At 45.6% G+C, this 14,385-nt stretch overlaps 1 protein-coding gene across 12 annotated transcripts in view; it reads right to left on the bottom strand.

Moving 5' to 3' along the window:
- tjp1a (tight junction protein 1a) overlaps window positions 1-14,385 on the bottom strand; it is a 145,495-nt gene that overhangs the window by 17,325 nt on the left and 113,785 nt on the right. For 6 of the 12 annotated variants that reach the window (XM_065011893.1, XM_065011894.1, XM_065011895.1 and 3 more), the window contains 12 exons: window positions 11,113-11,218; window positions 10,821-10,971; window positions 9,625-9,733; window positions 9,201-9,420; window positions 7,080-7,264; window positions 6,784-6,879; window positions 6,408-6,434; window positions 5,452-5,534; window positions 4,947-5,157; window positions 3,134-3,234; window positions 2,529-2,879; window positions 425-733 (listed from right to left, as the gene is read on the bottom strand). In XM_065011893.1, the coding sequence (XP_064867965.1) occupies window positions 425-733; window positions 2,529-2,879; window positions 3,134-3,234; window positions 4,947-5,157; window positions 5,452-5,534; window positions 6,408-6,434; window positions 6,784-6,879; window positions 7,080-7,264; window positions 9,201-9,420; window positions 9,625-9,733; window positions 10,821-10,971; window positions 11,113-11,218 (1,949 nt within the window). The remainder of the gene's footprint in view (window positions 1-424; window positions 734-2,528; window positions 2,880-3,133; window positions 3,235-4,946; window positions 5,158-5,451; window positions 5,535-6,407; window positions 6,435-6,783; window positions 6,880-7,079; window positions 7,265-9,200; window positions 9,421-9,624; window positions 9,734-10,820; window positions 10,972-11,112; window positions 11,219-14,385) is intronic. The other 6 variants (XM_065011896.1, XM_065011897.1, XM_065011904.1 and 3 more) reach the window with 3 other exon arrangements.

The following is a 14,385-nucleotide window of genomic DNA, read 5'->3' as shown; positions in this document are numbered from 1 at the left end:
CACCAAATAAATCTATATAATTAAATGGTCCATTCAGTCTGCATCAACCAATATACCACCACTATCTGTTCTAATGCTACGTTTAAACAGAAAAGAGAAACCAACTGAAACATGTTGTAGCCATGCAAAGAGGGTAAGCAACAGTGAGAGCCTCAGGTTCTTCGCTGCTCTTCTCTATATAGGTACCACACCAATGCAGCAATCAGTCTATATTCTCCTCCAAGAAGCCCACTGTTGTTTACGAGTGCTCAGATACACACAGTCTCTCTCTCACTCTCTCTCAGAAGCACACAGTGGACAGCGGGCAGGCATGCAAGAGTGAAAGGAAAGCGTGTGACGGGCGGTACACAGGCAGGCAGCGACAGGCCACAGCAGACCGACAGCGGGGTCGGCCGGGGCCAGGCCACGTCCAGACGATGGGTACCTGTGGTTCTGAACTGGGCGGTCCGGATTGTAGGGGTTCGGGTTCGAGCGTTGGGGCCGGGGCCAGGGGCTGAGCTAGATCAGGGGTGGGCATCCTAAGCCAGTCAGCCTCGGGGCCGGGGCCTGGACTGGGTTCGCTCTGGGGAGCAGCGATAGGGCCAAGGCTTAAACCATGGCTCAAACCAGCTACACCATTTACGGTGTTGTCGACAGCAGGGGGCACTGCCTCTGTCTCAGCCAGTAACACAGGCTGCTCAGGCTGCTGAGGGAGGATAGGCATGGTTGCCGGAACAGCCTCTGCTTTCTCATTCTGTGAAGTGGTTCAGAAACGTTTAATACACGGTGCTACTGCACGAGGGATACACCCTCACTAATGTTAACGTTACAGCGTAACACAGCCTGCTCTGTACCTCCTCCACCGACCGACTCAGTAACTCACCATTCTCGGACCAAATTCAACTGATGGCTTTAGATGCTCAATCTGCCACGTAAGAATTCGCAACAGGACAAAGTTTCTGTTGTTAATGTAGTCTGATTGGATTTTAATTCTAGATTACAGTACAATGTTTTGCTTTTCTTTTTTTCTCTAACACATCAGAAGACAAACTTTTCGTGGATATCATAACGGCCGAATCGACCCAGATAAATACATTTACAGCAATACGTGGTTAACACTGACATTTCCAACATGCACATAATACTTTCTGGTATCACGGTATCAGTCCGAATCACAAGTGAAACAACTAGGAAGAGCACATAGGTGGGTACCGATACAGACACTTGACAGACACAAAACTTCTTCTCGTCAGTGAGAACATCGACATAAACAAAAACAGTCACACCTAACACAGGTCGTGAATACTGATTATGACAGTCACACTAACACAGGTCGTGAATACCGATTATGACAGTCACACTAACACAGGTCGTGAATACTGATAATAACAGTCACACTAACACAGGTTGTGAATACTGATAATAACAGTCACACTAACACAGGTTGTGAATACTGATAATAACAGACACACTAACATAGTTTGTGAATACTGATAATAACAGTCACACTAACACAGGTCGTGAATACTGATTATAACGGTCACACTAACACAGGTGGTGAATACTGATTATAACGGTCACACTAACAGCTGGTGAATACTGATAATAACAGTCACACTAACACAGGTCGTGAAAACTGATAATAAAGTCACTAACGCAGGTCGTGAATACTGATAATAACAGTCACACTAACACAGGTCGTGAATACTGATTATAACGGTCACACTAACACAGGTGGTGAATACTGATTATAACGGTCACACTAACAGCTGGTGAATACTGATAATAACAGTCACACTAACACAGGTCGTGAAAACTGATAATAAAGTCACTAACGCAGGTCGTGAATACTGATATAACAGTCACACTAACACAGGTCGTGAATACTGATTATAACAGTCACACTAACACAGGTCGTGAATACTGATTATAACAGTCACACTAACACAGGTCGTGAATACTGATTATAACAGTCACACTAACGCAGGTCGTGAATACTGATTATAACAGTCACACTAACGCAGGTCGTGAATACTGATTATAACAGTCACACTAACGCAGGTCGTGAATACTGATTATAACAGACACACTAACACATGTCGTGAATACTGATTATAACAGACACACTAACACATGTCGTGAACACTGATTATAACAGACACACTAACATGTCGTGAATACTGATTATAACAGTCACACTAACACAGGTCGTGAATACTGATTATAACAGTCACACTAACACATGTCGTGAATACTGATTATAACAGTCACACTAACACATGTCGTGAATACTGATTATAACAGTCAAGCTTATTCTTGCTTTTTTCATTTTTTTCCCTTCAAAAATAAAAAAAACACGCACACAAACAACGATAGTGAATAAATACTTAAGTGGACACAAATGTTCTTTCCATCTTTTTTTGTTTGTTTTGTGTTAGTAGATAATACTGTTTTAAAACACTGCTTCAATAGCGGCGCCAGAACACCCTCCTCACGCACACCACGGATTCGAGACAACAGGGCAGATGCACGGCTCTCATAAACGGTACCTGCTGGGCCGCTGGTGCCTTGAATCCGGCTGGGTCGATCCGGTTCAGGGGGTCGGGCTGCACTGTGTGCTGGTACCCGCCGTACCCCAGGGGCTCCTGGATTACTGGCGGGTCCTCTCGGACGGGCTCCGAGGAGCGGGTGATGGCGGGCTCAGTGGGCAGGCCCACCTCGTCGTTCAGCGTCTCGTCTAGTTCCTGGTCGGTGTAGGCCCCGCCCTCTGTGTCCGTGTCCTCGTAGTCGGAGGTGTGGCGGCTGTCCGTGCTGTACATGGAGTACTCACTGCCCGGAGCCGACAGGTACGACAGACGGTCATCATGCAGATCCAGGTCATCATCTGGAGCACCATCCGCCTGGGGAGACACGACAGGAGGACAGCAGGGGAGGGAGGGAGAGGGACAAGAGAGAGAGAGGGGGAAGGGAGATAAAGAGCAGAAGCAGTAACATTACAGTGAGGAGAGACAAAGAAAAACGAGAAATGAATGGCAAAGAAAAACATATTAATGCACAAAATACATTGTATATTAAAAATGTCTGACATTTATTTTGAATACAACATTAACATTAAAGTGTTTGATGACGTTAGTCTCGGTGCTGAGTGTCCTACCTTTCCCTCTGAAACCCACACCAGCTGGTTCTGCTGCTGTTGAATGGTCTCCTTCAGGGCACCGTACCACCCGTCATTCATATTATTCATGTTAATGGTGGCTTGGGAAGGATAGAGAGAAGAGAAAGAGCAGAGACAAAGCACCTCTCAAATGAATACAGAGAACCAATGACACAATTCTCATAATCACTGAAAAACTGTTCTTATAACCTCATGAAAAACCATTAGGATTAACACGTCAGAGTCTGGTTTTCCGATAGCAATGGAACTTTGAAAACACCACGCAGAGAGAATGGTCGATTATCATGCCGTTGGAGCATGTGTCGAAACTGATAGGCTCAAAAGAAAGGAAGCGCTGTTCTAGGATCAGCTTGCTCCATTAGAATATTACCTTAACATTCACATTTTTCACAATAATGATGGCGGATTAGCTCCTAGAGAGATATTTGTTTGGTATACTCAGTGTTTATTGAGACAAACTACAGACAGTAGCCTACAAGTAGCAAAATAGAACTCAATTGACTAAACATGAAATGTATTTCAATATGATTGAAATAGGCCTATACACTACTGTTTATATTTTAATGCAGTCATCTCGATGTTAATTTGAATCATCTTTTTATACGTCGCTCGTTTGGATCAATTGTAAAGACATTGGCAACGTTGTATTTGTAGTCAACTTTGTTCTGAAGTTATCGGTGGTCACAGAGAGACATAAACCATGTAATTATGTGTTTAGCAAAGATCTTCTGTGTAGAAAGTGACGTGGGAGGGCAAAAAAGCGATGCACTTAGCTGTTCTACGAGTGGTCTGTGGCAGGCGTTAGATTACGAGCGTTTTCAAGTCCAACATTAATAACAATGTTTTTGGGAAACAGCTAAGGAGATGTAACGATGCTCCTACGAAGGACAAAAACTTAACCTTAAGATGCCTTTTGGGAAACCAAGCCCTGAACAAGTAATTAATTGATATGTCTAACTATCATTGATTCAGATATTGATTATTCATTATTATTCTACATGAGGGGAAAAGCTTATTTCTAGTATCACTGCTTGTATCATCCCAAAGCTGCTCGTCTCGTCTCAGCACCGGTTGTTGCCACTGTTGTAACTATGAGCTGTCATGAGTCCAACAACACTCAAGGTCTATAGCGCTGCCTGGCAACTGTCAATCTGTTTGACCTGACAAATACCACAGGTGACACTTCTCTCTGTTGTTCTCGCTCTCTCGAGGCTGGTTCTAAAAAATACCAGGCAGTGCTTCATTTACAGACCCATGTGGAATAAGGGAGTAACTCAACGGTGATGGGAAAGAAGAGGCTGGATGTGTGTAGAAAAATGAATTCATGCCTCCCATTTCATACGGGGCAGGGACGTGCAGGGAATGGGTAATGACGGCTGGGGTCCTGTGGGAGGTTAGCTCGGAGCCCTGAGCAGCCCTGCCTGCCTGCGTGAGGAGGAGGAGGGGACACAGAGAACTGCACCCCGCTAAGACACTGACTGTACTGTGCCACCGGCTGATAGTCCCCACCAGGGGCGCAACTTTCACTGGGGACGGGGGACATGTCCCCCCCCCCACATTCTGAAATTGAATTTTTTTGTCCGACCCAGTTTTAGCATTGGAATGCGATACAAAAAGAGGCAACTGTGCGGATGCCTCAGAGTGGTCGGGTAGGCTTTTTGGAGTGTTTATCCAACTGGAGTTGCGCCCCTGGTCCGCACTACATTACAGCACGCAGCCCTAGCCTCTCTCACTCCTGACAACTCCATTCACTCACTATTTCTCTCTTCCCCTCCCTCCCATAGAAACTCACTGGTGAAGAGGTGGTGGTTGTTCTTCCTCAGTTTGAGGGCTCTCTCGTAGAGTTTCCTGGCTGACTTCCTGGACTCGGGGCACAGCCTGGTTCTCATGGTCTTGACGCCCTGCTTGCTGTCTGGGTTGAGGAACACCACGATGGGGTACCACTGGGCGTAGTTCAGACGGTCCACAGCGTTGGGGGTGATGTCCAGCACAGCATGCCGGTCCTAAGGACATCCCCCCCCCAAAAAAATTTAAGAATATTTTATCTAAATACTAACACTAAAAGGTTTGCTCAGATTGCTGTTTTAGACTATATTTTTAATATATTGGTCAAATAAAAACACTATCCCATGAACACCAGAGAGCAGTAGTGAGCCATGGATGAGTCAATCTATGCATGTGTGTTGTATGTGCTTTAAGAGGGGATCTGTCTGTGAGGTTTTCTGTCAGGGTGCATGCGTGTGTGTATACGCGTGTGCGTGTGTATGCGCATCCGTGTAGTAAGTAGTCTCGCTCACCCGGTCAATGATCTGTTTAATGGTGTGGAGGCGAATGATCCCGGAGCTGCGCTGGTCTTTTCCTGCGTCTTTGGGCTCACTCTCTGCAGAGGGGGAGAAGGGACAGTGTTACGGTGTCATATTACTGCAGAGCTCACTATGCATCTCAGCTCATTACCTTCACCCTAGTGCATGCAATATGCCTTAAGCACATTTCAAAACATAAAATAGTGTCATTATGAATGTGCGCGTGCAACTACAGACATCACAGTATAGTATAATCCGCAATGCAGGAAATGTGTTACATGTGTGAAAAGCATTGAAGTGGGATAATGCACATTCAAGAAGATAGGGAATCAATTCAAATAGAGTCATGATTCAAATTTAAAATGGATATAAACGTCAGGGGAGTTAAGCGGGAATGTTCTAAAAAGGTGAATTGTTTAAACATGGCTAGCCTGGCCTTATCTGTCTATCTGCCAACATAAGGTAATGACCCTTTGAGAGGCCAGCTGACCTGGGTGCAGTTTCACTACTCAGATCTCAACACTTATCACAGGATCTTTCACCACTCAATCAGCATTCTAGATTGCAGAGTGCTAACATCACTAGCCCTTACAATTTCAGTCACAAACACACCAATGGCATAAGGCATCTTCTCCAATCTAATGTAAAAGTTGAAATTTTAAGTACAGATTATGGTGTAATCCACACACAGACATTAGGGGCTTGGGAATTAAGAATGAAGACTAGTACTGTTATGTATGCAGCTTATTTTCTATAGGATAGCGACTGTGCCACGGGTACATGCTCCATAACTAGCTACATTGTCATTCCACAACTTCCCTACAGGCTGATTCAGGCCATACATGACCAACTACAGAAAACACATCTACGGTACAGAGGGTAGGCTACCACCTAGCTAACTAGCATCAATTAGCACTGATACAAACAAGTTGATGCACTTCATGACATACTTTCCACTCCTTCATGTTGCTGTGTTTCTGAAAAGAAAATACAAGGTTTACAGAGATATAGGTTACGCAAAATATGTCCAGGGCTGGAATCACTTTACATGTGGATTTTGGAGTAGTGCACTTAGGAAAATTGAAATTCAATACTGTTTCGGGTATTAGAATGAACACTACATGCTAAAGATGCTAGCTACTCCCTCAAGTGGACCTGGAGTAGGCAGATGAGGGCGCCCTCTAGTCTCTAACACAGAGCTGCTCTAAGCACTGTGTTACTCCAGCTGTATGTGTGTGTGTGTGTGTGTGTGTGTGTGTGTGTGTGTGTGTGTGTGTGAGACACGGCTGAGACAGACAGTGAGATGGCTAGCTAAAGGCTACTCACTGGCAAGCTCAAACAGGTCAGGCTCCTCTCTGGCCAGCTTCTCTCTCGCCACGTCTGCGATGGACCCAAAGATCACCACAGGCCTCAGGAACCCAGCTAGATAACAGAAGACACAAAACACCATATTTGACGGTCTCAAGGTCAAATTTGTAGGCAAACACATGGCTGCATTCCAATTTTCACACTAGCATACATTCATTTTAGAATGAAGCAATGTACTGGGAAAGCATTCTCAGTGGTAAGCTAGTTTAGGTATTGTGACGTATCCCATGGACCCTGCTCTGGAGATCACCTACCCTCTCTCAGCACCACCCTCTCATAGGCAGGGAACTTGGTTTGGACCGGCTGGGCAGACAGGTCCTCTCTGCTCTTCCTCAGGTTCCTCTTGGAGGTCCGCAGACCACGGAACCTCCAGAAGTCAGCCCTGTCGCCCCCTGGCGTTTTGGGGAGGGTGTACTGCACACTAGACAACTGCTCTGCCCTGTGGGAGGGCGATTGGAGAGGTGTCAGGCAACAGGCAATGGATTCAAAGATTGGATTTCAGTGGAAACTGCCAACATGCCCTTTATTTTGAATTAGTGCAGTTATCCAATGTGTCATTTACGGCCCTGTTACCACTATTCTATTGTGAAATACTTCTATACCTTAATAGAACCTAGAATTCAGTAAACATTTGACTGAAAGCCTCCCGGGTGGCGCAGTGGTCTCTGGGTTCGAGCCCAGGCTCTGTCACAGCCGGCCGCGACTGGGAGGACCATGGGGCGACGCACAATAGGCCTAGCGTTGTCCGGGTTAGGCCGGTAGGGATATCCTTTTCTCATCGCGCACTAGCGACTCCTGTGGCGGGCCGGGCGCAGTGCACGCTGACCAGGTCGCTAGGGGTAAGGTGTTTCCTCCGACACATTGGTGCGGCTGGCTTCCGGGTTGGATGCGCGCTGTGTTAAGAAGCAGTGCGGCTTGGTTGGGTTGTGTTTCGGAGGACGCATGGCTCTCGACCTTCGTCTCTCCCGAGCCAGTACGGGAGTTGTAGCGATGAGACAAGACAGTAACTACTAATAATTGGATACCACGAAGTTGGGGAGAAAAGGGTGGTAACAAAACTGAAGAGGACACTGGCATGGCTAGGGACACAACGTGGCAGAGTAGCCCCGGTGCACCGCATATAATGGTTACGTTAATGTATGCAAGTGATAAATATCTGTGTCACGCTGGTATGTTGGGAGCACTGTGAGGTTCCCATCTGCCCCATGGTGTGGAATCTCTCTCTCTCTAAACATAGCCAGGGGCTGTAGGTCAGGCCAGGACTAGACTCCAACAGGGACTCTGTCAGTCTGCTGTTTCATTATGAATAGATAGTCTCCTACCCTCACAGGACTCATAGTGCAAATGCATTCTCGCTAGAGCAGTTGTCACCCGTGTAATTGAGACTAGGGGTGATGTTAATGTGGCCTACTTTACACAACCTAGTTCATCACCTTATGTTAGGGTTGTTGTTTACCATCTCTACACCGACAGGAAGGCTGCTGGTGTCTTATTTGACTAATGCTGTCGACCCCCCACTCTACCTACCCTACCCTCTTGTCTCCACCCAGAGTAGGCTCTGCTGTATTCTACCTGTTCTTGTTGGGGATGACATCTCTCTCCTGTATTCTACCTGTTCTTGTTGGGGATGACGTCTCTCTCCTGTATTCTACCTGTTCTTGTTGGGGATGACTGCTCTCTCCGCTGTATTCTACCTGTTCTTGTTGGGGATGACGTCTCTCTACTGTATTCTACCTGTTCTTGTTGGGGATGACGTCTCTCCACTGTATTCTACCTGTTCTTGTTGGGGATGACGTCTCTCTCCGCTGTATTCTACCTGTTCTTGTTGGGGATGACGTCTCTCTCCTGTATTCTACCTGTTCTTGTTGGGGATGACTGCTCTCTCCTGTATTCTACCTGTTCTTGTTGGGGATGACTGCTCTCTCCTGTATTCTACCTGTTCTTGTTGGGGATGACTGCTCTCTCCTGTATTCTACCTGTTCTTGTTGGGGATGACGTCTCTCTCCTGTATTCTACCTGTTCTTGTTGGGGATGACTGCTCTCTCCTGTATTCTACCTGTTCTTGTTGGGGATGACTGCTCTCTCCTGTATTCTACCTGTTCTTGTTGGGGATGACTGCTCTCTCCTGTATTCTACCTGTTCTTGTTGGGGATGACTGCTCTCTCCTGTATTCTACCTGTTCTTGTTGGGGATGACGTCTCTCTCCTGTATTCTACCTGTTCTTGTTGGGGATGACTGCTCTCTCCTGTATTCTACCTGTTCTTGTTGGGGATGACATCTCTCTACTGTATTCTACCTGTTCTTGTTGGGGATGACGTCTCTCTCCTGTATTCTACCTGTTGTTGTTGGGATGACTGCTCTCTCCTGTATTCTACCTGTTCTTGTTGGGGATGATGCCTCTCTCCACCTCCTGGTGGTTCTTGCCAATGCGTATGGCGAGCCAGGAGCCCAGCTTGCCGTTGTAGAGGGTGTCCACTACACGGAACACCTCTCCCTTGTTGAAGCTCAGGCCGTACGGAGACTCCTTCTCATACTCAAAGTGGGTCCGGATGTAGAACGAGTCACCCACATCTGACTCTACTATCCGACGGTAAACTGGAATTGAGGGAAAATGGTAGAGGAAGAAATGAAGTAGGGAAAAATGTTCAGGTATACGATTGAAAGCGTGTGTAAAGTTCACATGTAACCAGGTTAACTTAAAATGTGTGTTTCTGTGCAAACGCAAATCTATACACTCTCAGACCCTGTCAAGATCGCAACGTGCATTTATCTAACATCTGTTTTCCCCATGTTACTCACCATCCTTCTTCTTCTGGGCCAGAATGGTGACCTCTTCACCCCTGGGAAGGTCTAGGAGGAACAGCACAGCCTCCTCTCGGATGATGTTAGCAAAGTCTACGTTGTTTACCTACAGAGATGAGGGAGAGAGAAGAACAGAGACTATCAGGTCTCCAGGGTTCAGGCCAGTCTACTTCCCCACCTCAACGCCCTGCGGTCCCCAGCACAATATCACGTTTATTTACCCTGCTGCAGAGCCAGTGTTTGAACCAGGAACACATGGGGTTGAATCATAGAGAACAACGTTCATCCTCCTCAGAAAGGAGACTTCAAGTCTATCTCAACTAGTCACACTGTGAAGGCCAGGAAACACTCACAGGCTCCCTGCCCAGTGGTGGAAAACAACATCCTGGTTTGTGTCTGAAACAGCACCCTATTAACTATAGTGCACTACTTTTCCCTACATAGTGAAGAGGTCAAAAGTAGTGCACTATATAGTGAATAGGGTGCCATTTGGGACACATTCCTGGAAGCCCACTCATAGGGAATAGCACAGAGCCTAGAGATGTGTTTGTACAGCAGGGAAGGAGGCTAGCAAAGAGGAGGAGTTAGCCCTCCCCACATACCACCTTGACCCATACTGTGGTGTGGGAGGAACACAAAGCATGGTGTGTTTCGTTAAAATGTGTGGCTAGTGATAAACATGATTAAATGAATCCAACTCTGATATCAGAGAGGACTTCCATTAACAATACTTCAGACAGGGCCTGAGAACAACAACCTCTATTGTGTGGTTCAGAGTAAACAAAGGAAAGACTGAGAGGAGAAGAGCTAGGCGTTGACCTCAGACTGATTCACCGTAATTACCATTTTCTATCTCACATCACTATGACCAGTGACCACACAGTAGAGGTCATTGTTGATCCATCGGCTAGTGGGTCACATAGTTTAACAAAGTGTTTCCAACTAAGCGTGGGCAGCGATGAGAACGTTTCCAGAACGACAGCAGACGTTCTCAAGCTAGTACAGAACAGAACATACCCTTCAACACTATCTACTGTGGAAAAGAACAAACCACATATCCTGCGCACTTTCCAAAGAGGAAACTTTACAATGGCCTTGTTGACAAAAATGTGACAATCATTAAAAGTGATGAAACATACCCAACAGCTAATAATAATAAAATGTGTAAAGCAGGTATGAGATAAACTTCTTACCCTGAGAATCTGGTCTCCTTCCTCCAGACCTTCCTTGGCAGCTGGGCTGTCCTCCAGGACTCCGGCTACAAAGATGCCCACGTCGTTCCCTCCGGCCAGCCTCAGGCCAACACTCTCCCCCTTCTTAAACTTCACCAGCTTCATACTCGGCCTGCATGGGGAGTGGGCATCATACACAAACAGACGTTTAGATACTACTGTTCTACAGGGAGCCATTACATTTCAACAAATAACATGGTACTGACATATATGGTAATAATAAAATGGCTTTAACAGGAAGACTGAGGATTACCTGAGGATGCTGTCATCATGACCAGCGCTGGGCACTGGGGCATCAGAGGGGCTGACTGGAAGGTCCACATCAGGCTGGCCAGGCTGGGCATACACTGGCTTTGGTTCTACAGGACCAACACACACTTCAGTCACATACTGATAGTATGATCACACACACACATGTAACACACTAACCTGGTAGAGGAATGTGAATGTAGAGATGACTATCTGAGTTAGAGTTAAATACAGTGGGGCAAAAAAGTATTTAGTCAGCCACCAATTGTGCAAGCTCTCCCACTTAAAAAGATGAGATAGGTACACTTCAACTATGACAGACAAAATAAAAAATAAAAAATCCAGAAAATCACATTGTAGGATTTTTAATTAATTTATTTGCAAATTATGGTGGAAAATAAGTATTTGGTCACCTACAAACAAGCAAGATTTCTGGCTCTCACAGACCTGTAACTTCTTCTTTAAGAGGCTCCTCTGTCCTCCACTCGTTACCTGTATTAATGGCACCTGTTTTAACTTGTTATCAGTATATAAGACACCTGTCCGCAACCTCAAACAATCACACTCCAAACTCCACTATGGCCAAGACCAAAGAGCTGTCAAAGGACACCAGAAAAAAAATTGTAGACCTGCACCAGGCTGGGAAGACTGAATCTGCAATAGGTAAGCAGTTTGGTTTGAAGAAATCAACTGTGGGAGCAATTATTAGGAAATGGAAGACATACAAGACCACTGATAACCTCACTCGATCTGGGGCTCCACGCAAGATCTCACCCCGTGGGGTCAAAATGATCACAAGAACAGTGAGCAAAAATCCCAGAACTACACGGGGGGACCTAGTGAATGAACTGCAGAGAGCTGGGACCAAAGTAACGCCTACCATCAGTAACACACTACGCCGCCAGAGACTCAAATCCTGCAGTGCCAGACGTGTCCCCCTGCTTAAGCCAGTACATGTCCAGGCCCGTCTGAAGTTTGCTAGAGAGCATTTGGATGATCCAGAAGAAGATTGGGAGAATGTCATATGGTCAGATGAAACCAAAATAGAACTTTTTGGTAAAAACTCAACTCGTCGTGTTTGGAGGACAAAGAATGCTGAGTTGCATCCAAAGAACACCATACCTACTGTGAAGCATGGGGGTGGAAACATCATGCTTTGGGGCTGTTTTTCTGCAAAGGGACCAGGATGACTGATCCGTGTAAAGGAAAGCATGAATGGGGCCATGTATCGTGAGATTTTGAGTGAAAACCTCCTTCAATCAGCAAGGGCATTGAAGATGAAACGTGGCTGGGTCTTTCAGCATGACAATGATCCCAAACACACCGCCCGGGCAACGAAGGAGTGGCTTCGTAAGAAGCATTTCAAAGTCCTGGAGTGGCCTAGCCAGTCTCCAGATCTCAACCCCATAGAAAATCTTTGGAGGGAGTTTAAAGTCCGTGTTGCCCAGCAACAGCCCCAAAACATCACTGCTCTAGGAGGAGATCTGCATGGGGGAATGGGCCAAAATACCAGCAACAGTGTGTGAAAACCTTGTGAAGACTTACAGAAAATGTTTGACCTCTGTCATTGCCAACAAAGGGTATATAACAAAGTATTGAGATAAACTTTTGTTATTGACCAAATACTTATTTTCCACCATAATTTGCAAATAAATTCATAAAAAAATCCTACAATGTGATTTTCTGGATTTTTCCCCCTCATTTTGTCTGTCATAGTTGAAGTTTACCTATGATGAAAATTACAGGCCTCTCTCATCTTTTTAAGTGGGACAACATGCACACTTGGTGGCTGACTAAATACTTTTTTGCCCCACTGTAGCTACGGGATAGGAATGGGTCAACATTATGTAACACTAGGAGGAATAATGGTCTGGGGCTGTTTTTCATGGTTCGTGGTAGGTCCCATAGTTCCAGTGAAGGGAAACCTTAACGCTACAGCATACAATGATATTCTAGACAATTATGTGCTTCCAAATTTGTGCCAACAGTTTGGGGAAGGCTCTTTCCTGTTTCAGCATGACAATGCCCCCGTGCACAAAGCGAGGTCCATAGAGAAATTATTTGTTGAGATCGGTGTGGAAGAACTTGATTGGCCTGCACAGAGCTTTAACCTTAACCCCACCGAACACATTTGGGATGAATTGGAATGCCGACTGCAACCCAGGCCTAATCGCCCAACATCAGTGCCCGACCTGCTGTTGTGGCTGAATGGAAGCAAGTCCCCACAGCAATGATCCAACATCTAGTGGGAAGCCTTCCCAGAAGAGTGAAGGTTGTTATAGTATTAAAGGGGGGACCAACTCCATATTAACTCCCATGATTTTGAAATGAGATGTTCGATGAGCAGGTGTCCACATACCATGGTGTGTATTTTAGTGGCCCCCCTCTTCATGGTGGAGAGAAAAATTGAAGTTTTAAATAGAATTTCCTGCAATGCTACACATTGTTGCCATAGGGTGTAGAGAATTCTTTGCCGTTTTAAAGCTAATTTCATGCAATTCTCTATATTTTGCCATGACTTATGCCATGCTAATATGATATTTGAATCAGAGTGACGAACAAAATCAATGGGGGCCCCCTGGAGGTCAGGGCACCTGGTCGATATTCGTTTATGGAGGCTGGTGGGAGGAACAACAGGAGGACTGACTCATTGTAATGTCTGGAATGGCGTCAAACATGTGGCTCCCATGTGTTTGATACTGTTCCATCTATTCCATTCCAGCCATTACAATGAGCCTGTCCTCCTATAGCTCCTCCCAGCAGCCTCCTCTGGTTCCTGATTACTACAAGTTTACTGTAGATAGCTGGCTATACTAACTTAGCAATACATTTTTTTTTATCTGACATGGCTAATGTCAGTGACTGACATTATAAGAGAAAAATTGCTGATGCACAATCATATTTCGAAATTGCACCTTGTGAATTATACTATTCTAACTCTCAACAGTAAGTTGAGACCAAGGCTGAGTTCCTAGCCAAAATAAATAAATAAATACATATATAGATAGATATATTATTTTACTCTGACATGCCACGACCCACCATTAACATGTTCATGATGACCCATACTTTAAGAAAGACTGTGTGGGGAAGGCCCATAGTACTCTAGTCTAGAGGAATTGTCTAGAGTACTATGGACTGGGATTTTCTGATATGTGGGACAAGGAGTACAGAGTGCATTCCAATCTAGAGCGGAGGAGAGGGGGAAGCAGAGAGGGATAGGCACAGTACAGAGGAGTGTCAAGGCCTGTTTTGGTTCAGGCAGTTAGACAGGTGG

The sequence above is a fragment of the Oncorhynchus nerka genome, linkage group LG27 (assembly GCF_034236695.1).
Source record: "Oncorhynchus nerka isolate Pitt River linkage group LG27, Oner_Uvic_2.0, whole genome shotgun sequence".
Classification (NCBI taxonomy): domain Eukaryota; kingdom Metazoa; phylum Chordata; class Actinopteri; order Salmoniformes; family Salmonidae; genus Oncorhynchus; species Oncorhynchus nerka.
This window is presented reverse-complemented; position numbering and strand designations above follow the sequence as displayed.